The following is a 22,355-nucleotide window of genomic DNA, read 5'->3' as shown; positions in this document are numbered from 1 at the left end:
GGAATATTTCACAAATCTCCATCAAGAAAACATTATAGCAATTATGCACAAGTAAATCTACTTATCACATAACTAACATGGTTTTGGAGTTTATACGCTCATATCATACTTTTTCATCATTACATACCAATTTAATCTTGAAAGGATGAAGTGGTTTTCAGTAAGGATGGTCGGTATTTCTTTGTCACCCACTCAGACTTGAACTTGAGGTTTTCACCGATGGCCTAGTGTATGTTGCTTCAATGCAAGGACTCAAACTTTAGTACATGTACTTTAAAAAAAATGCCATTCACACTTAATAGAGGACAGTACTTGAACAGAGTAAAAAAAGGGGGTATGTAATGAAAAAAAAAATGCATTTTTGATTTGTTTTGAGTTGGGCAAAGAACTTGTTTGATATGGCTTACAAATACGTGTGCATTTCATACTGACAGCCTTGATGTATCCTTACATAGCATACAAATACAAGTAATTTTCATACTGACAGCCTTGATGTATCCTTTCATAGCATACAGATACATGTACAGTTCATACTGACAGCCTTGATGTATCCTTATATAGCATACAAATACAAGTAATTTTCATACTGACAGCCTTGATGTATCCTTACATAGCATACAGATACATGTACATTTCATACTGACAGCCTTGATGTCTCCTTATATAGCATACAAATACAAGTAATTTTCATACTGACAGCCTTGATGTATCCTTACATAGCATACAAATACAAGTACTTTTCATACTACCAGCCTTATCCTTACATAGCATACAAATACATGTACATTTAATACTGACAGCCTTGATGTATCCTTATATAGCATACAAATACATGTACAGTTCATACTGATGGCAATGATGTATCCTTATATGGCATACAAATACATTTACATTTCATACTGACAGCCTTGATGTCTCCTTATATAGCATACAAATACAAGTAATTTTCATACTACCAGCCTCATATCCTTACATAGCATACAGATATATGTACATTTCATACTGATAGCCTTGATGTATCCGTACATAGCATACAAATACAAGTAATTTTCATACTACCAGCCTTATCCTTACATAGCATACAGATACATGTACATTTCATACTGACAGCCTTGATGTATCCTTATATAGCATACAAATACAAGTAATTTTCATACTACCAGCCTAATATCCTTACATAGCATACAGATATATGTACATTTCATACTGACAGCCTTGATGTATCCTTATATAGCATACAGATACATGTACATTTCATACTACAGCCTTGATGAATCCTTATGGCATGCAAACACATATACATTTCATACTGACAGTCTTGATGTATCCTTATGGCCTAATAGATGAAAAGTAAACAATTCTTGTATGTTGTTAAGAAGCTATGGCTGATAGTTATGACTTGAATTATGATATGGTAAATAGCACAGATATTTTTGAGTACACCCTACCCTCTTGATCTGATATAGAAGACACTGTTTAAATGTAGTGATACAAAGCAGATTTACTTGTAATTCATTGTAGCAATGTAACAAAGACTTCTGCAACTCTTAGATTGAAACAGTTGGCACTTAATTAGGTTTCCATGGCATGCTCATGGGTATCACTGTGAAAATGAGATTTTCTCAGAGTCTCTCCAGGGCATCTCTGTGATACTTAATTAGCTTCTCTGTGACACTTAATTAGCATCTCTGTGACACTTAATTAGCATCACTGTCATACTTAATTAGGTTTTTAAGGAAATATTCATGGGCATCACTGTGACACTTAATTAGCATCACTGTGATACTTAATTAGGTTTCCATGGAAATATTCACAGGCATCACTGACAATTAGGTTTCCATGGAAATATTTACAGGCATCACTGTGACAATTAGGTTTCAATGGAAATATTCACAGGCTTCACTGTGACAATAAGGTTTCCATGGATATATTTACAAGCAACACTGTAACAGTTGAAATGACATTTAGAAGACATGCCATGTTTACAATGATAATGTTTCTAAAATCATATTAAAAAATAAAATTCAAACACAAATTTAAGTTAACAAGACTTATTTAATTATTATTTCTCAGTGTTGTAAGTAGGAGGCATTAAAAAGATATCTGTTGATCAATATTTCATCATTTATTGTTATTAATCCTGTGTTTATTGTTACTAAACATAACATTTAAATAAATGTGTGATTTCTTGTTAAAAGTTGTGAATCAAATGATACTGATTCCAAATATTTGCCAACTAATCACTGCTTTGATGGTAAAATGATCAGTACACCAATGTTTCGTTTACTAATTTTGAGTGTGATGGTCATCTTGTTCAACAGATAGGGTCCTATTGTGTTTGTATTTTCTACATGAAAACAAGAAGTGTCTATTTGCATGGCTGCTGTTTACTAACTTTTGGAAAGAATGTTTGCATGGTCACCATGTGCTCACAGTAGAACAGATTAATTATCTGCATGGTAACTGGTGAATGTATTAGGGACAAGTGAAAAATATTCTGATGGATAAAAAGGATGTGCCTTCTTGCACTGCCACCATTTGTAGCAACATTTGAAAAGACTATTTGCATGGCTGTCATGTGCTGGCAGTAGAATAGACTGTCTGCACAAAATCAAGTGAATGCATTAGGGATGAGTCCCAAAAATATTCCTAATAGTGTCGCTCACTTAAAGTACATTGCAGCCGTGCAAAAGGCCTTGGCCAAGAAAATAAGGTATCTACACCTATCCCTGCATTATAAGTTTATTTGTGAGTTATCTTGGCATGCTAAAATGAGTGCACTGTATTTCAGTAATATGTATGATAACACCTCATGATGTCACTCATGTAACAACCGAGGCATTCAGATGTATTTGACAGTCTGTTCACTACATTTTTCTCAGCTTTTTCAGATATATAGAACGTTACATTTGTGCTCATTTCGAATGAAAATGAACCAATTAAGTTCAATTTTTGTACTTCAGAACTTATAGTAATTAGAAATAATATATGTTTCACACATTTAATTTGTATTAGATGATCTAGCCCTGCATTCTATAAATGCTTTGAGAAAAAAGCTCCAAATCAAGGTCACTTTTGGGGCAGAAACTCAAGGTCAGGCTCACATTTTGAGGAAGAAACTCATAATCAAGGTGACTTTTTTGAGGAGAGTACATAGGCAAACCTCACTTTTCTTCAGCTTAAATCCCATATGTAGATATTATATACTGTAAATAAATCTGGGTAAATACAATTTAGCATGCTTGTAAGGAAACCAAACATAATTTTAAAACATTTTGCAAGTTGTATGAGCCAAACTTCGTTCTAATAAAAATTACAGAATATCCCAAGATTTCGTACTTTGAGCTTGATGAGACAGTTGTGAAATATGGGTTTGGTGTGGTTTAGTATATGGAAAAGGTTTGTGTCTATTTCATTGTCACGTAGGATCATTTATGCTTTTTCAGAGGAAAAATGCAGGCCCAAGTGTCCTATTTTGCATGAAAAATTGTTTTCACATTTTATGCCTAACAGTAGAAATATCTGGTTGTTGACCAGTAGGGTGGGGATCAGTGACTTTGGAACATTTCAGTATGGAAGCTTCCACTTTTGTGTACCTGTTTCTGAAGTAGAATACAACAAAATGACATTGATCAGATCAAGCTTCTGCCCTACCTTTTAGGCATTGGACATGTTTCGGCATAATATATTTGTTGTTCTTTTGCAAAGCCAAGAAAATATTCATTTCAAGAGAAAAAGTTTTTGTACAGTCATATCATTGTGATAATTGTCATCATCATCATCATCATCATCAGGACATGAAATTCACAAGGTGTTGGAGAAAATAAAATAAAATACTTTGAATTCAGCTGAGTTTATCATCATGCTATTTACAGGAAAAAGAATATGGAGTTGTCATATAATCTGAGTCGAACAAAGGCTTTTATATATATTACAAGTTTACACAAAGTTGTCTAACCTTCATTATCAGATATTAAAAAATGTTTTGGTAACTCTTGTCAATGGCATCATCATCCAAAATATTTTAAAGTTTAAAGGTCTTTAATGTTTTTTCTTATTTCTCTATTTAAGCTTGCACTGCGAAATGCTCTCCGTTACCTTCCTTCTGAAGTTCACGAGGAACTCTCGGCGGAGTTTGTGGATGAACTCAGAAACTATGGACACATCTACATGTACAGATTCATGCCAACAATTGAAATGAGGTATTAATGCACAGATAGTTAGATATTGTGAGGCTTTGAAACATGTATAAAAGAGCCATCTTTGATACTGGCCATTGCTGGTTGTTAGTACTGACCAAAACTGGTTGTAACTTGAAGATTACTGTTTTATCAAGGTTAATTTTATATGAAATTTTGGTACAGGAAAATGTGGCTGTCTTATGAAGGTGTCGGTCTTTACAAAATCTGATGTCACGTTTTACTGTAAAAATTATACTATGTTCCAAACAATTGCTATGCATTTTACTTTAGATCCAGAATTCATAAATCTTCATCTGTATAGAATATACCGAATATACTCGCGTATAAGCCCGTTCGCGTATAAGCTGGCCCCCAAACTGAATAGGGATAAACATTAAAATGTGCAAGATCCATTGTAGGTCAGACTTTAAAATTTTACAAGAGATTTATATTATGCCAGTGTCTTCTGTATAGCTTTTGAGATATTTGACTCTTGGATATAAGGCAGCAATGTTTTACCAAAATGTGTAAGTGTATATGTAGAGTATGTTATGTATATTTAATTTATATTGTGTGCTTTTGTCCATGATTGTAGATTGAACTTAAAGATAATGATTATTTGTAAACATGTTGACACAGATTTTTGATCTCAGAATATTCTGGAGACAAACTTGTTTACAGTTTGATGGAATTTTCCTGTTAGAAATGATAAGTTTTCCAGAACATTCTGTTGTGTCATAGGTCAGGTGACAATTTGTATAAAATTAGAGGTTTTGCAAACAAAATCTTCATTCCTGTTTAATTTTTGTCTTTGGGAATCTATGATGAGAGTTTGTAGTTATGTTCAGTTATGATTTGAGAGGAATTATTTATTGAAATTATCCATTGGAATTACAAAGTGCTCATTGTCTATTTGGATTAAACACTTTTTTGGGGATTATTGAGGACTCATTCAAAGACATTCTGGATTATATCATGGTGATACATCAAGATATTCAAGTCTATTGGAATTCATTCAGAACACTCAACACTTTTTGAACTTTTAATAGAACATTTAGAATTATTTGGGATTTAATTCACATTACTGTAAGTTCCTTTTAAAATTTCTCTTTTTATTCTTGGAATTGTTTGTTGAAGTTTACAAAACTTGTTGCTTTTGCTTCTTTCTTTTACTTTGTTTAAGACCATAGAGTCATAACATGTAAAATAATTGAAACAAAGCTTTTAAATAAATAATATTACACCTTTGATCATCAATCAGTTAAGAAATAAAAATGATTACTATTATACCTTTGGTCATCAGTGATTCAAGAAATAAAAAATGATAACAATTGCTAGAAGAAAAATAAAATACAAAAAATATTGTGCATTCAAATGATGATGTGCTATTTTGTTTTACTTTCTTTTACTTTATATGGGGGCCCCAAGTGGCCGAGTGGTCTAAAGCGCTCTCCATTACAGACCACTGCTATCTCACCTTTGTTTGCATGGGTTCGAGTCTCAGATTCAGCCAATGTGGGTATGTGAGAAAGCTTGCCAGTAGCTTCTCATGGGTCGGTGGTTCTTTCCGGGGTTTTCCCGGGTTCTTTCTCCACCATTAATACTGGCCGCCATGTGTAGCCTATCGTGTTCTGAAAAATGGCATTAAACCCTACAACAACATTTACTTTATATAAGCCACAGTTAGAAAATAAATATATCAGATCCTTGTTTTTATTCAGAATTATCAAAAATACCTTTTTAGAAAAAGAATTTCTTGGAAATAGTAGATAGGGAACATCTTGTATTTGTAATTCCTTATCTCTATTATAACATTTGACCATGTTCTACTTGATAATAGCTGTTCGTGTTTCAACCTGATAAAGTTAAAACACAAGATATAATGAATATGCATGTTTGCATTTCAGAGTTGTGTACCATATAAAAGGGGACAACTTTTTTTCAGTATTCTTCTCATCTTCTCTCACTTTTATTTTCTCCAAATGTTAGGTCAGCATCATTTTTGTAACATTTAGAAGGATTTTCATCATCTGTATAAACTTGAAATGAGCTGTAGGCCTACCTGGAAAGCTCTTCATAATAATTCCTGGTTTGTCACAGTATAAATGACAGATCCTGATTTTGGGCATCTTTCTTCATTTTTGAAATTTTGAAGCAAGGAAATCAGTAACCATTTTTTCTGTTTTTGATCACAGAATTGTGACATTATACTGCACAAAATCTGCAGTTAGCTCACCTGTGAAGTGGTGTTAAGCTGTGGTACTGCCCCAGGTGTCGGTGTCACTAAGATACAAGCATACACATATTTGCACCCTTGCTGAATGCCAGCCATTCTTTCACTTCTGTCTGCATGTTTTTTTTTTTGTCTTTGGCTCAGCTAACATGGTTATGTGAGAAAGCTTGCCACTACTTTCCCCACGAGTCAGTGGTATGTCAGGGTTTTTTCCTCCACCAAATGTACTGGCTGCCATGTGTAGTCTATCGTGTGCTGAAAATGGTGTTAAACCTATAGAAACCAACCAACGAATGTTCTTTGTAGGTCCTAGGCAACAGTTTGGAGTGGGTTTCAGAGTCTGTAGAGGCAAACTTTCTACATATATGCACATTGGTTTTACATTCTTGGTTAATCTTTCACATTGAGCACAGGGTTTTTGTTAATGATACAAATACTGTTATACCACAAATCATGAAATTTGGTATGGGGATGCATCTTTATGAGTACTAGACCCTCATAACAAAAGTAGGTCGCTGTTGCTTATATTTCTTACTTCACTGACTTTAGTGAAATTTTATCTTTTAAATATATTTCTCAAGCACTATTTATGCTATGATCATCAAACTAGATGACTGTCATTATTAGTATAATATGAGGTCATGGTGACCTATATTTCATCAATGCTTTCAAATCAAGATAAATCATTTCATGTATATCACCAACAGGTCACATGAAAAACAATCAAAAACTCTGTCAAGTCACATGCTGTTTTTCAAGTCACATGCTGTCTTTCAAGACATATGCTGTTTTTTCAGGTCACATGTTGTTTTTGATTTTTATATAGAGCTTATCCGATAGAAGAGTACCCAGCTGTCTCTCGACAGGCTGCTGCAATCATGCATATGATCATGAACAACCTGGATCCACTTGTGGCACAGTTTCCACAGGAACTTGTTACTTATGGAGGAAATGGCCAGGTCTTCTCAAACTGGGCACAGGTCAGTGTTGGCAATTGGTGACCATTCTGGGTATAGAATTATGCATTTGAGTCTTTAAGATGACTAGACGTCTCATTAAATCTAAGACAAAGTGGAAGAACTTTATTGATAGCAAGCAAGGCATATGATAGTTTAAATGATCTGACACATTCCAGGCAATACATATTTTGAATGACGAGAATTACCATTGGTAACTATTTATGGAAGTGTTTCTCACTATTTTAGTACACTGAATAAGCCACCTTTTTACTGACTCTTGAAATAAAAATACTAGTAATTTAGAGAAATACTTTTTTCTCAGTTTGACTGATTTTCAGATTTGTTGCATCTGAAAAAGGGTGTAGGGGATTTGCTGGTAATTTTATTATTATTCATGGACATCACAAGTATTGAATCGATCTTGACGTATGGTCTTTTTTATTTGTTTGTTTGCAGCTATAATTTAATGCCAACTTCAATGCAAACTAATATTTATGAAAATAACACTTCTTTGTCTATCTTAAAGTGTTAAATATACTTGGTAAATGCTGAAAAATGGTTTATTTCCAATAAAATATATTATATTGTATGGTAAAATATTTTTGTCTGACATTACTTCAGTTCTTGCTGGTGATGAAGTACCTGTCAGAGATGACTCAGGAGCAGACACTTGTCCTGTACTCGGGTCACCCCATGGGCTTATTCCCCAGCAGTCCCTCGGCACCAAGAATGGTTATCACCAATGGCATGGTGAGTTGTTTTCACTGCAAAATGAAAATAAATTAACAAAACACTATTTGAGACCAGGGTCCATTGGCAGTATTCATTTTTTTCAAATAAGTACATATGCCGATTTAAATGACGCCACATTTATGACTTGAACTTGTTAGAAAAAAACTCCAATTAAAATTAATAAAGAATGATGCAAGCATGTGAACCCATCAGGTCTTTTGCTGATGTAATGCATACAATACTGTTCTGTCATCTACTGTAACAATGCTGGTCCTTTTGTTTTAATGTGTTCCATTGATTAAAAATGAGCCTTCAGTTTTGAGTTTTGCACAGAATATTTTGATCAGGCATGCTACTAATTACCCTGTGGTTTAACTAATTTGCATAGAAAATCCATCAAAGATTTGTCACAGGCTTTGGTCAAATTGTGACCCTTCAAACTTTATTTGACATGCTCTCTGTTCTTGAGCAAATAAACTTTTGTTTAGGTTTATGCTGTCAGACCAGACATTACTTGAAGTTCATTTCCACCTCTGAGACTGTTTTAAATGTTTTTTCCTTCAGGTGATTCCTAATTATTCATCTAGAGATATATACGAGAAGATGTTTGCCCTCGGAGTTTCAATGTAAGCTTATTTTCTTCTTCATTACCCACAAGAAAAATATAAATGACACACGTTTTTTTGTGTTTTATATTTTCCCCCAAAACATTGTTATCACAATCTTCATTCTTCAAAAGGAAACCACAGTTACTATCAGATAGTTGATTAATTACTATGATAATGTTTTGAACCGCCTCAGTGCTATCCTAATAACTATTATTTTGTTGAATCTTGACAGAAACAATGTAGGTCACATTGAATCTGAATATAGACATAACTTTTTTAGCCGATGATATTAACAGACGATATTAAAGATACAGATATTTATTATAGGCTCTGCTGTGTTTATCTTTCAGGTATGGCCAGATGACAGCGGGTAGTTTTTGCTACATAGGGCCTCAGGGGATAGTCCATGGGACCACAGTAAGTTTTTAACTATACTGGTGATATATCAGAAGAACTTATGGGTGGCCTATTGTCTGTGGTCCATCTGTCAGTTAGTTTATGGGTGGCCTATTGTCTGTGGTCCATCTGTCCGTCATAAAACTTGGTGAGTGGATGCAGCTTGATACGTTATACATCATTTTTGCAAAAAGAGGCCTCGATGACCTATATTTCATGCTTTAGTGACACTGTTGAAATTTTGTGTTAAAAATGTATTTGTTGGGTGCAGTGTCTGTTTCAATTGTTAATCTTGTTAATTATAATACATTGCGGAGGGTAAAATGATAATATATTGTTGAGCAAAGACAACGATTAAAAAAGAATAGTACAAAAATGATGTAAATATGTTGTTGTTATCAACTTATTATAGTACCTCTATTTTGATATCATAGAAACATATATGTATTTTTATCACTTTATGTCTTTTATGCCCTGTCACAGATTGTAGGTAGGTAGATTGGTAAGGTGGGTAGGTGTGTGGATTGGTTCATAATATGTCAGTACAGTACTGGCTACATTCTGCCAATTTAAAAATTCAGATGTGACGAAAAAAGAATTGCAGTAAAATCTTTAATTGGAAAATGGGCCAAGATCACTTTAGTCTGAATTTATTTTGTGCATGATAATGTTTATAATGCTATAGGAGACGAAGTAAGTTACAGGCAAGTTATGTCATTATTGATTACACTCTGGTCTGACTAGGATGAAAAGTCTCCAAAATTAACAAATTTTGATTATATTGCCTGAATTTTATTTATAACATTTGTACAGGAATAAAACATTACTTATTTGCTTCAGCTGACTGTCCTAAATGCTGCCAGAAAACATCTTGGTACGAGTGACCTTAGAGGAAAGGTAAGACAGGTGTTTTTGCTCATTATTATCATTGTTCTAAAATCAAAAGATTCTTGTTTTTTTATAATTAGCCCATGTGTCAGATTAGGACAGATCAGGAAATTGTCAAATTTGGTCAGGCGTTTTTTTTCTTCTTCAAATTAGGAGGATTTTATTGACCCCGATTTTTATTATGCCAAGAGACAACTATTGAATGAATTTTAATGTTAAAATATGCATATCATCTCTTCACATCAGACCTTTCACAGTAACATGTTGCCTTTCATACTGTGTAGCACAAGCATTTTTAGCCTTTCTTAGCCAGTTGTTGTCCGGATTTTGATTAGTGATTTGTGGCAGTCCTCATCTTCGTTGATCTCAAAACTCGAGAGAAGATGTGTCCGTACTGGATCCAAGTTTCCTCTGGGGTCGGCCTGAATTTTTCACAGAATGGAAAATTTCCTTTGTGTGTCAATATTGGAATGTGGTAATGTTAATACAACTCTACAGAGTTCACCTAGAAGATTAGTTTTGTTATTTTCTGCTTGTGGGCAGATTCAGGTTGCTGACTGCTTACTCAAACTTCTCAAGATTGGTGCTATCTGGGTGAAATTTGGGAAGTTCATCTTAAAATAAACTTATAGAAAATGGCAGAGTGCATATTCATTCCCCTTTGAATTTGATTCCAACCACTGAAATTCTTTTTTTCCAACCATTATTGAATTTTGTGTGCAATTTTGGTTGTTCTGATTTTGATATTTTAGTATTGGGAGATCATGCATGGTTATAAATTGACAGACATTAAATACTGACATCAGACTGACCTGTTTTAAGCCAACCAGGCTTTGTAGCAATGTCTGATCCAACCATAATCCATTAATGTCATTAATCCTTTCCGAATTACTACTTATCACACATAATCCAATGATTATCTTTTGTGGTTATTGTCTATTGAATTAACATTTAGAATGTCCTACTTGCAGTTATGTGATCATAGGAAGTTGTTACCGGATATATACTACACCGGAAGCAAGATGTTTAAAAATCTGGAAAATATGTCTGTTTTGGAAATTTTATAAATAACAATTTTGAGTATGCAGGAGATACGAGTGAGTGATGGGAGGGATGTTCACATGTATGAACCCAACATGTACCTATTATAAGATCAACTCTCATATTTCAGATGTCATTTTCAGGAATGAAAATATAGAGCTGCATTAATTACTTACCTTAAATTTGACTCCCTTTGCAGGCTTTGGTGATGTGCCCTCCTGCATACTTCAATTTGACTCCTTTTGCAGGCTTGGGGAATGTGCCCTCCTGCATACTTAAATCTGACTCCCCTTTGCAGGCTTGGGGATGTGCCCTCCAGCATACTTAAATTTGACTCCCTTTTGCAGGCTTGGGGAATGTGCCCTCCTGCATACTTAAATCTGACTCCCCTTTGCAGGCTTGGGGATGTGTCCTCCAGCATACTTAAATTTGACTCCCCTTTGCAGGCTTGGCGATGTGCCCTCCAGATTACTTAAATTTGAATCCTCTTTGCAGGCTTGGGATATGCATATTGTATGAGGAGACTAATGGAGGCGAGAGGCATGTTGGCGAGAGGCATGTTGGCTTATTGATTAGTATGTGCCAGCTTAGCTGACTTTTGAGATTTACTCATTGGCTCTATATATATATATATATATATATATATATATATATATATATATATATATATATATATATAATGGATATCTTAAGAGATATAAATTAATCAAGTTACTGTACCTTAATTTTGCAGTATCTATCTTTGGGTACTATTAAGTGTGTTAAATATAATTATCTATGGATACTGTTAAGGGTGTTAATTATAATTAGAAATTATGAACTTAAAATTCCATTTTCGTACAGGTATTTGTAACGTCTGGATTGGGTGGCATGAGTGGTGCCCAGGCCAAGGCAGCTGTAATATGTGGTTGTATAGGAGTTGTTGCAGAGGTATGTTGTTTGTTTTTTCAGTCTCTTCCTTAACCAGTTGTTTTTATTATCAACTAGTATTAAAAGTGTTGTTCTTGCACCTATTTTTTCTTTAATTCTAGGGACAGGACTCGGCAGTATTCAAGGGTCAATTTTTTTCATCCAGTACAGCTCACATGATTTTTTGTTTCTACACTGATTGTGGTTGGGTGGTTAATCCTGTATATGCTCAGTTTGCATTAAAGCTCTGCAGCAGAGGGTTAAGTACCTAGTAAACCACCACATTGATTCAGCAGGCATGCATTGTACACCTCCACCATGAATGGGGTAGTTAGAGGTAAGACTGACATTTGAATACCCCAAGCATGAAGACCACGCATGAAAGACTGAGATGTCAGAATGATTTACAGTTGGATACCAAATAAAATATCAGTTGACTTTATATATTAAAAACAGTCAAAATAGTCATATCAAAAGAGTCTTGTATATTCAGTACATGTGTGTTTAGAAGAGGTTCGCCAACAGAATACTATGCATGACCACTATTCACAGTTGTTATCAATTTCAGATATTGATGTGCATTGTTAATTGAGTCTGAATATTGTAACTTAACAATTTTACATCATCATCAGTGTAAATTATATCTCTCTGACACTTCCAGAAATTGTATATTTTTATATATATTTTATTGTTAGTATTTTTCTCTTTGATCATATTTTATCTATAATTATATTTTGGACTTGACCTTGTCCAAAATAAAGTTCATTGTGTACCTGACCAGTAAACAAATAATACATAGTTAATATTTCTCAATGAGTGTGGATTAAATATTAGGATCATTATCAATGGAAGTAAACATGTTTATTTGGGTCTGAGTCTTGGACATTGGAATTCCCCCATGATAAACCTGGTCTAACTAATGTTTCCCATATTTTTTTAATTATACTCTTAGTAACAGATTTTGCCTTGTTGACAACTGAATAGTTTCTAGAAATGAACTTTTGACCCTCATCATGGTTCTACTTTTGTATGATAACTCTTTTGATAATGTTGTTTACCTCAGAAATTGCTCATTCTTTTATTTAACATCTGAGGTAAAATCAGTGTTATTGCTGTGTTCAGTTTTTCATTTGGGTGGAATTATTTATTCAGATTATTATTTACTGGAAATACAGAGTTACCAGCTAAAATATTCTTGAACTGGAACATAGTTTGGAATTATTGTGAATTAGACAAGAACATTTTTGGATTATAATATTGTGATGCATCAAGAAACTGTTACACATCATCACACTGCAGGCCATTGACACATTACCATGAACATCGGTAGTCCAATGAGACAATGACAATTAACTTCCAAACAACAACCATTGCTATTTACAAATGGAGAAAAGCAACATAAAAAACTTGAATTTACACTGAAATTTCAACCACATGCTTGATTTTTAAGCAGCAATGGCAGTACATACTGTCAAGAACAGTACATGTTCATGAGGTTGTGTAATACACAACTTTGAGCCAGCTAAATTTTGATGCAGTAGGGTGCACTGTATTTGTGCTGTAACAGGGATGTGACTTCATTGGATGTTCAGCTGAAATAAGGTTGTAACTGTTGTCATTGTTATATAATGTTGACATATCCATTGGTGAGATAGTATGCCCTGATAAAGGCATTTGGCCCCCATTTCCTCAGCATGCAATAGCCAGTATTCTGTTTATAGTGTCATTAAAATCTACCAGTCAAATCAGATGCATTGCCAGTCAGAGTCAATCGTACCACCTCATCCATGCTGCTGGGTAGGGCTTTACAGGGACATAGATCTGTTACCAGAAGCAGGCAGTACAAAATATCATTGAACATTGAACTGCATCATTCTCTAGTTTGGCTTGTTACTGGCACCTGCCTCCAGGTTAGTTCAGTCCTGGCAACAATGGGACCATCCAAGCCAGAAAGAGATGAGACTGAACACTGCAAACACTGTACAAAAGCAGCAGATTTAACTTTAGTCAAATTTCAGGCAGCAGTGGATTGCATAATTCAGGAGGCAATTGAATAAAAGAGGATATGAAGCAAGGTTTCTCTTTCCCCAAGCCTCCCAACAACTACCGATGACTTCCTTCCCCCACCCTTCCAAAAGAAATTTTTGCAGAATATTTGGTTGTTACTGAATAGTCATGCAATGCAGACAGTTTGCAGACCAAACTCTGAGCTTTTACTCCAGGCTGTTTCTAGTGCCTAAGATCAATGGGAATTTAAGTTATTCACTTCAACTGGCTCAGCAAATACATATAGCCATGTTGAGTTGAAAATGAAGATGGTTTTCCATAAAATTGAACAAATGTGCAGTCAGTGTAGTCTTAACCAATGTGTATTTTCATGTCTGTATATACCAGGTGTCATACAGGTTCCTTTGGTTTGGATCCCAATTTTGTGTACTCCCATTTAGTCTTGAGATCAGTTAATGGATGTTCAAGAGATCATCAACTACATTGTCACTTCCTTCTGCTGGAGACCGCTCCGGTGGCATAGTGGTTAGAGCGTCCGCCTCAGAAGCAGAAGGGCGTGGGTTCGATTCCCGGCCGAGTGATACCAAAAACTTACAAAAATGGTACTAACAGCTGCCTCGCTTGGCACTCAGCATTAAGAGGTTAGTGTTAGGACTGGTCAACCTTGTGTCAGGATAATGTGACTGGATGGGGCATCATGCTACATGTCTGCGGCATGATTCCCCAGTGCTAGACATCACTATAAACTGTCACACTGCAGACATCGTAGCAGTATGACTGAAAAATTGTTAAAGCTATGTTAAAAATCCAAATCACACACACATTTCCTTCTGCTGGACGTCATCAACAGCACTTTAGTGTCCATTATGAAATCCTTCAAAAACACATCGCAAATGAATTTTCGGTTCAGGCATAAAAACTCTTCTTTCCCTTGTGGGTTAATCAGAGTTCCTTGTGAACTGGGACAAGTCAGATCTTCATTTGCATTTGTTGTGTGCACATGGATCAGATTGTTGAGCCTGTGGAGTTCATTTTGAATAATAAGGGGATTTCAGTGAGAGAGTTTCTGCAGTTCCTTGTCCTGCTCAATGTAGCAGTGGATTTGATCCTTCTCAGCCACCTTTTCATGCACCTGCTGCAAGATAGCCCTGCTGGCCCTTTTTCAGTTGACTCAGTAAATATTAATCTGGATCAAAATAGTGTAATTCCTGCATGAATGATGTAACAATCAGTGACTCATGGCAGAAATTCCTCTGGAAGATTCGCAGCCCGAATTTACAGTTTGCACTCATACCAGTTGGTACAGTTGGGCAGCCCACTTGTTACCCACCTTCAATTTGGTCAGTGGCAAGTGGTGGCCAGAGGAATTACCTCTTCACTGTGAACCTAGGGACTTATTAATCCTCAACATACCCTCTCCACCTAAACTGTGATGTTTGGAGAAATGAAAACTCATATGAACTGTACTGTATGCTGTTATTTTACAGTAGCTATATACAATATTCCATGTAATTGTTATGCCATTGCTTACAAGGCTGCAGTTCCTTGTATTCAATTTTGTATGTAACATCTACTGCATAGATTTTGTTTGTGCACTTTATTGACACTTTTTTATCTACCAAAAATGTGCCTTCAGTTATAAGACCTCGATAAGCATAGTTTGACAATCAAAGAGAAGAATAAAATTGTATTTGTGCCTTTGACACTGACGTTTGTACATAGTAGCATTCATTATGATATAATTTAATTGGCATCATGTTACTTTAGTGATTTTGTATACCCCACACAGATTTCAATCTAGTTTGACAGCAATTTTGTGCCTTTCCTTAATTAGGTGAGCAGAGATGCTGTAGATAAAAGATACAACCAAGGCTGGCTGATGAAAGTGACCAGTGACCTCGACGAGTGCATCCAAATTATCAGAAGGGCTAAGAAGGAATGTTCTGCGCTCAGCCTTGGTTACCACGGAAATGTTGTTCACTTATGGTATTCATTGTATATACTTAAATCATTGCAAAATTTTGAATTGGATGGTAGATATTAATATTGATATAATTTTCGTTAAAAGAAAAATGTTAAAAAAATATATTGTAGTGAACTGTGCTGAACATAACACATAACTGACTATTATGTTTTTATTATACATTGCCTTTGCCATGAAAGAGCTTTACTTTTGAGCAAAATGTTACTTTACACAGGGAATTTTGAGCCAGATTTGGTGCAGAAAAAAAGCATTTTGTAGATTTCCTCTACAATCCATGTAATTCTGTTGAGTAGGATATGTAAAAGACACTATGTTTATCAGAAATTGGTTGAAAGAAAGTTTTACACATGCCTTAAAAATACCCAACATCCAGATGTTATATATATATATATATATATATATATATATATATATATATATATATATATATATATATATATATATATATATATATATATTATTGGGTTGTATAAATATGGTTTCTAGGGAGAGATTAGTTGATGAGTACAACAGCACTGGAGATTTATTGGTTGACCTTGGATCTGACCAGACCTCTTGTCACAACCCTTACCTTGGAGGATACTACCCAGTACAGGTAATGCTTGGTATAGATAGGTATAGTGTCACAACCCTTAACTTGGAGGATACTACCCAGTACAGGTAATGCTTGGTATAGATAGGTATAGTGTCACAACCCTTAACTTGGAGGATACTACCCAGTACAGGTAATGCTTGGTATAGGTAGGTATGGTGTCATAACCTTTACCTTGGAGGATACTACCCAGTACATGTAAGGCTTAGTATAGATAGGTATAGTGTCACAACCCTTAACTTGGAGGATACTACCCAGCACAGGTAATGCTTGGTATACATAGGTACAGTGTCACAACCCTTACCTTAGAGTATACTACCCAGTACAGGTAATGCTTGGTATAGATAGGTATAGTGTCACAACCCTTAACTTGGAGGATACTACCCAGTACAGGTAATGCTTGGTATAGATAGGTATGGTGTCACAACCTTTACAGGTAATACTTATTATAGATAGGTATGTTGTCACAACCTTTACCTTGGAGGATACTACCCAGCACAGGTAATGCTTGGTATAGATAGGTATAGTGTCACAACCTTTACCTTGGAGGATACTACCCAGCACAGGTAATGCTTGATATAGATGGGTATGGTGTCACAACCTTTACCTTGGAGGATACTACCCAGTACAGGTAATGCATGGTATAGATAGGTATGGTGTCACAACCCTTAACTTGGAGGATACTACCCAGCACAGGTGATGCTTGGTATAGATAGATATGGTGTCACAACCCTTACCTTGGAGGATACTACCCAGTACAGGTAATGCTTGGTGTAGATAGGTATAGTGTCACAACCCTTAACATGGAGGATACTACCCAGTACAGGTAATGCTTGGTATAGATAGGTATAGTGTCACAACCTTTACCTTGGAGGATACTACCCAGTACAGGTAATGCTTGGTATAGATAGGTATAGTGTCACAACCCTTAACATGGAGGATACTACCCAGTACAGGTAATGCTTGGTATAGATAGGTATGGTGTCACAACCCTTAACTTGGAGGATACTACCCAGTACAGGTAATGCTTGCTTTAGATAGGAATAGCTTAATATCCACTTTTCTCATTTATTAGTAAAAATCAATTTAACTTGAATACTTGTTCTCATTGGAGGTATATATGTTCTTCAAACATCACTTTTTTGTAGGGAAAATTTAAGAGAAAGTTTTCATTATAGTAAAGAAATAACCATTTTTGACCTTTGTCCAAAGATATTTGAGTGTGCTCACTGTCAAAGCCGTAATAAGTTTTTGCAAAGAGATTAACTAAAGGATGAGCAAAGTTAATGTTACTTCATTGCAGAAATGAAAGAAGACCTATCGATACCTCTTGACATGACCAATGAACCAGCAAGCCCAAATGTCATCATTGACAAGTTCTTTTCTCTATAGAATCCATTTTTTTGTGAACGATTCTAAGACAACCCTTGGAGGTGGCACTAATTCCAGTAGTTGGTAATAAACAAAAAGACCTGGAATGTGCAAGTGAAACATTTGTAGCACAGTTTTTTTTTATTCATTGGTGCTAATTGTTACCAAATCATATCAGTTCTTCAAAAAAGAATGAGAAGGTACAGGCCACAAAACTCGTACTCCAGATATTTAGGGTTAATATTGGTTTGATTATCTGGGAGACATAAAAATATTATGAACTGAGAATTTATGATAATAATAGAAGAAATACAGGTTTTAAACTGTAGCTATTATAGTCTTATTCATTAACACTTTAACTCTTCTGCAATCAGCTTTCTTTTGAAGAATCCAGAGAATTGATGCACTCAGATCCTGTGCGGTTCAAGGACCTTGTGAAGGAAAGGTTAGTGCTAGTGGTCATGTAATATCATACAGATTATACAATTGAAATGATTATTGATTAGTGACATAAGGCATTTTTTTATCAAAGAAACCTTACAATTGATAATTTTACCAATAAGTGACAAGTAGAACGTCACAGATTTTTGAACTGTGATTTATCATACCTGTCTGTTTTACAAATTGTACATTTATTGAGAGTTGATGGTTGGGTGAGGATGTGTAGTCCTAACACATGGAGATATTGTCAACATTTAATGGTGCAATATTGTACAGTTCCTTTATGCATAGATATTGTTTATACTATGGATTCATTCCTTGATTATAATGGAATATCAATAAATTAAAAGTTTAGTAATGTCTACTGGCAGCAACACTTTTAAAAGTAAATACCAATTAAATATGTCTTGTCAAGTGAAATTCATCCTTCAGTTTTATCTTATAATTAATTTTCAATGTAATCGTCATAAATGAGATGTACTCTCTTGTATTCAAATGTAAAAAATATCAACGGACCAAATCATAGTTGCCTATGAGCATGTCCGTGAGAACCTACTTAAGCGCCAGCTGTGTTTTGACCTCTGACCTGTGAAATTATTTGTTGCATTGTTACAGTCAATTAAAAGTAGTTCTGCTTTGTATTTTCACATTAATACTGTCCTTTGTATCAAAATCAAAATAAAGTGGGTAGAATCAAAAGAGTTAAAGGCCCTGCAAATCCTACTTGCATAAGAGTTAAAGGCCTTGCAAATCCTACTTGCACAAGAGTTAAAGGCCTTGCAAATCCTACTTGCATAAGAGCTGCCAGTGATGATTATGTGTCAGTCAGCTCATGTTGCGATATTAGTCAAATACGATTTTAAATAATATTAAGTAAGTAACATTATATGTAGCATATATCAGTGGCTTATTCTACTCATTTGCAAATGTGATCAAGAACAGCATGAGAACCAAGCGAAAGGCATACTAGGTGCATAAAATGCTTAGTTTTATGGATTGGGTTCATTGTGGAGGAGGAATTTAATTTGTTTTTTAATTCAACATCAATAATAAAACAAATAATAGTTGTAATTATCATCATCATCATCATCATCAATAATAATTTTGAAAAATAATAGTTGTTGTAATTATCATCATTGTCATATATATATATATATATATATATATATATATATATATATATATATATATATATATTTTTTATATTCTTCTGGGTGAAAATCATATCAGACACATAAATTGGACCACAAGTTCCTGCAGTTAAAAGCAGAAATTACCAGATAAAATTGAATTTGTGTAACTGTACAGAATTCTGTTTCCTCGCCTCAGAGGAATGGTTTATCAAAGCCCCTAATGAAAAAAGGTCTTGCCTCATCTGATTGGTCAAAAATGGATTAATTTTTAATAATATTGAAAGAAGAACGTTTACTTATGTTCAACATTAACCTGAGTTTCAATGGCAACCAGCCAACAAACATTGTAAGGAAAGTGTAGAAAATTATTGTAAGTATATGCCTCCTCACTGTTTCTTATCCGTTTCAGACCGAATATTGAACAAATTACCTGTCTATATAATTAACAGCCATATGTTGTTATATGTCATTTTCCTGGAGGTGAACATGTCATTCTCCCAGAGGTGACATATCAGAGATTTGAGAATATTAAATGTTCCATTCTGTACATTTTAGCCTCTGCCGCCAAGTTATAGCCATCAATCGACTGGCTGATAGGGGAATGTTCTTTTGGGACTATGGAAATGCCTTTCTTCTAGAAGCAGATAGGGCTGGTAGGTAGTCTTAAGAAAAGAAATGCATGGTTATTTGTGAACGTCACCTTATATCGGCCTATTTACCTGGAAAAGGTCATAAATGTTATTGAAGGTGTCAACAGAATGTATTCAGGATCAATTATCAAAAACCAGGAATTTTTCTTTGGCAAGCAAAATAAATTTTAACAAATTGTGTGTGTGTGTGTGTGTGTATATATATATATATATATATATATATATATATATAAAATTGCTTAATTGATAATTCTTTATTTTAAGAGTCCCATATCTCAAAATTAAATTGTCTCATTCATGGAACTTCCTTTTTTCTCTAACTAGGGGCTGATGTGGGTAGGCGAGATGGACTTAATGGGACTTTCTTCAGATATCCCAGCTATGTGCAGGATATAATGGGTGACATATTCTCTCTTGGTTTTGGACCATTCAGGTAAATGTTACAAGCACATTTCAAATTGAACCATTCAGGTAAATGTTACAAGCCAATTTCCATTTGGACCATTCAGGTAAATCTTATAAGCACATTTCTGATTGGACCATTCAGGCAAATGTTACAAGCACATTTCTGATTGGACGATTCATATAAATATTACAAGCAAATTTCCAATTGGACCATTCAGGTAAATGTTACAAGCACATTTCTGATTGGACCATTCATGTAAATGTTACAGGCACATTTTCGATTGAACCATTCAGGAAAATGTTACAAGCACATTTCTGTTTGGACCATTCAGGTAAATGTTGTAAGCGCATTTTTGATTTAACCATTCAGGTAAATGTTACAAGCAAATTTCCAATATTTGGCACAAAAAAAAACATCATCAAAAAATGTATAAAAAAATGTGCCTTGTTTGAATTTCTCACATCATACTCCAGTTTAACTACTGGCATTTTTTAACACTGTGATGGATAGCTAAAGAGAAAGGCACTGGGTTTTTTTCCCTCTCAGTTTCAGGTTTTGCAGTTCTGAATAGTTATTCTCCAGAAAACAAACATTTTTTTTTACTGATTACATATCTGAAAACAAGCCAAATTACATGATACATATTTTGTATATTTCATATCCTAACATACATTTTATTTTTAACTCAAGGTGGATTTGTACATCGTCTCACCAGAGTGACCTAGATACAACAGACAAGATTGCAGCTAGTGTCCTGGAGGATATTTTAAACCAATCAGGTAAATTATGGATTGAAAGAAGCTCTTTCTGTTGGCTTTTATTTGAATGAATAAATACTCCTGCACTGATCATTACTACATTATTTTGATTTCTCTTATTGCTCAAATTTAAATACAAAATCAGTTATCCAGAGATACCATGTTTGCATCTAATTAAATGTACTAAAATAGATTTTTCATAATGATTATAAATAATGGGTGTCATAATGTTGTATAAATAATGGGTATCTTAATGAAGTATAAATAATGGGTGTCTTAATGAAGTATTGATAATGGGTGTCCTTATGAAGTATTAAAAATGGTGTCTTAATGAAGTATAAATAATGGGTGTCTTATTGAAGTATAAATAATGGGTGTCATAATAAAGTATAAATAATGGGCATCTTAATAAAGTATAAATAATGGGTGTCTTAATGAAGTATAGATAATGAGTGTCTTAATGAAGTATAATAATGGGTGTTCTTAACTAAGTATAGATAATGGTTGTCTTAATGAAGTATAAATAATGGGTGTCTTAATGAAGTATATATAATGGGTGTCTTAATGAAGTATAAATAATGGGTGTCTTAATGAAGTATAATAATGGGTGTCTTAATGAAGTATAGATAATGGGTGTCTTAATGAAGTATAGATAATGGGTGTCTTGATGAAGTATAGACTATGGGTGTTTTAATGAAGTATAAATGTTGGGCATCATACTTTTAGTCCTCTGCTTAATGTAGGGTTGGTATATTTGTAACCTGCAGTGACCTGGACACATCAGATGTTCAGGATGGTTATTCACTTATGTTGCCAGTATAAATAAGTTTTTGTAACAGTAACATGGAGAATCTAATCTGCAAGAAAATTTAAGCACATAAGTGAGTATAAAGTCCCAAATAAATGCCCGTAAAGCCTCAAATTTTATAGTAAAATTACCTGCTGCCATGTTTTAAAAACTGTACGTAGAAGCTCTTTGATGATGGTGATGATGATGGATATGATTTAACATAGGAAATAGTGTGGTGCCACCCCAACATTTTATTAACTGTATTTTCTTTTGAAC

The 22,355-nt window shown here is 34.4% G+C and overlaps 1 protein-coding gene across 3 annotated transcripts in view; it reads left to right on the top strand.

Moving 5' to 3' along the window:
- LOC149803920 (urocanate hydratase-like) overlaps positions 1-22,355 on the top strand; it is a 50,638-nt gene that overhangs the window by 3,863 nt on the left and 24,420 nt on the right. For all 3 annotated transcript variants that reach the window (XM_089953732.1, XM_089953731.1, XM_089953733.1), the window contains exons 2-14: positions 4,072-4,202; positions 7,241-7,394; positions 7,995-8,123; positions 8,670-8,731; positions 9,064-9,130; positions 9,950-10,006; positions 11,882-11,968; positions 15,789-15,940; positions 16,425-16,533; positions 18,276-18,346; positions 20,031-20,128; positions 20,450-20,558; positions 21,222-21,310. In XM_089953732.1, coding sequence (XP_089809858.1) covers positions 4,072-4,202; positions 7,241-7,394; positions 7,995-8,123; positions 8,670-8,731; positions 9,064-9,130; positions 9,950-10,006; positions 11,882-11,968; positions 15,789-15,940; positions 16,425-16,533; positions 18,276-18,346; positions 20,031-20,128; positions 20,450-20,558; positions 21,222-21,310 — 1,315 coding nt within the window. The remainder of the gene's footprint in view (positions 1-4,071; positions 4,203-7,240; positions 7,395-7,994; positions 8,124-8,669; positions 8,732-9,063; positions 9,131-9,949; positions 10,007-11,881; positions 11,969-15,788; positions 15,941-16,424; positions 16,534-18,275; positions 18,347-20,030; positions 20,129-20,449; positions 20,559-21,221; positions 21,311-22,355) is intronic.

This window comes from Sinohyriopsis cumingii, chromosome 3 (assembly GCF_028554795.1).
Source record: "Sinohyriopsis cumingii isolate HCF-2022 chromosome 3, ASM2855479v2, whole genome shotgun sequence".
NCBI lineage: Eukaryota > Metazoa > Mollusca > Bivalvia > Unionida > Unionidae > Sinohyriopsis > Sinohyriopsis cumingii.
This window is presented reverse-complemented; position numbering and strand designations above follow the sequence as displayed.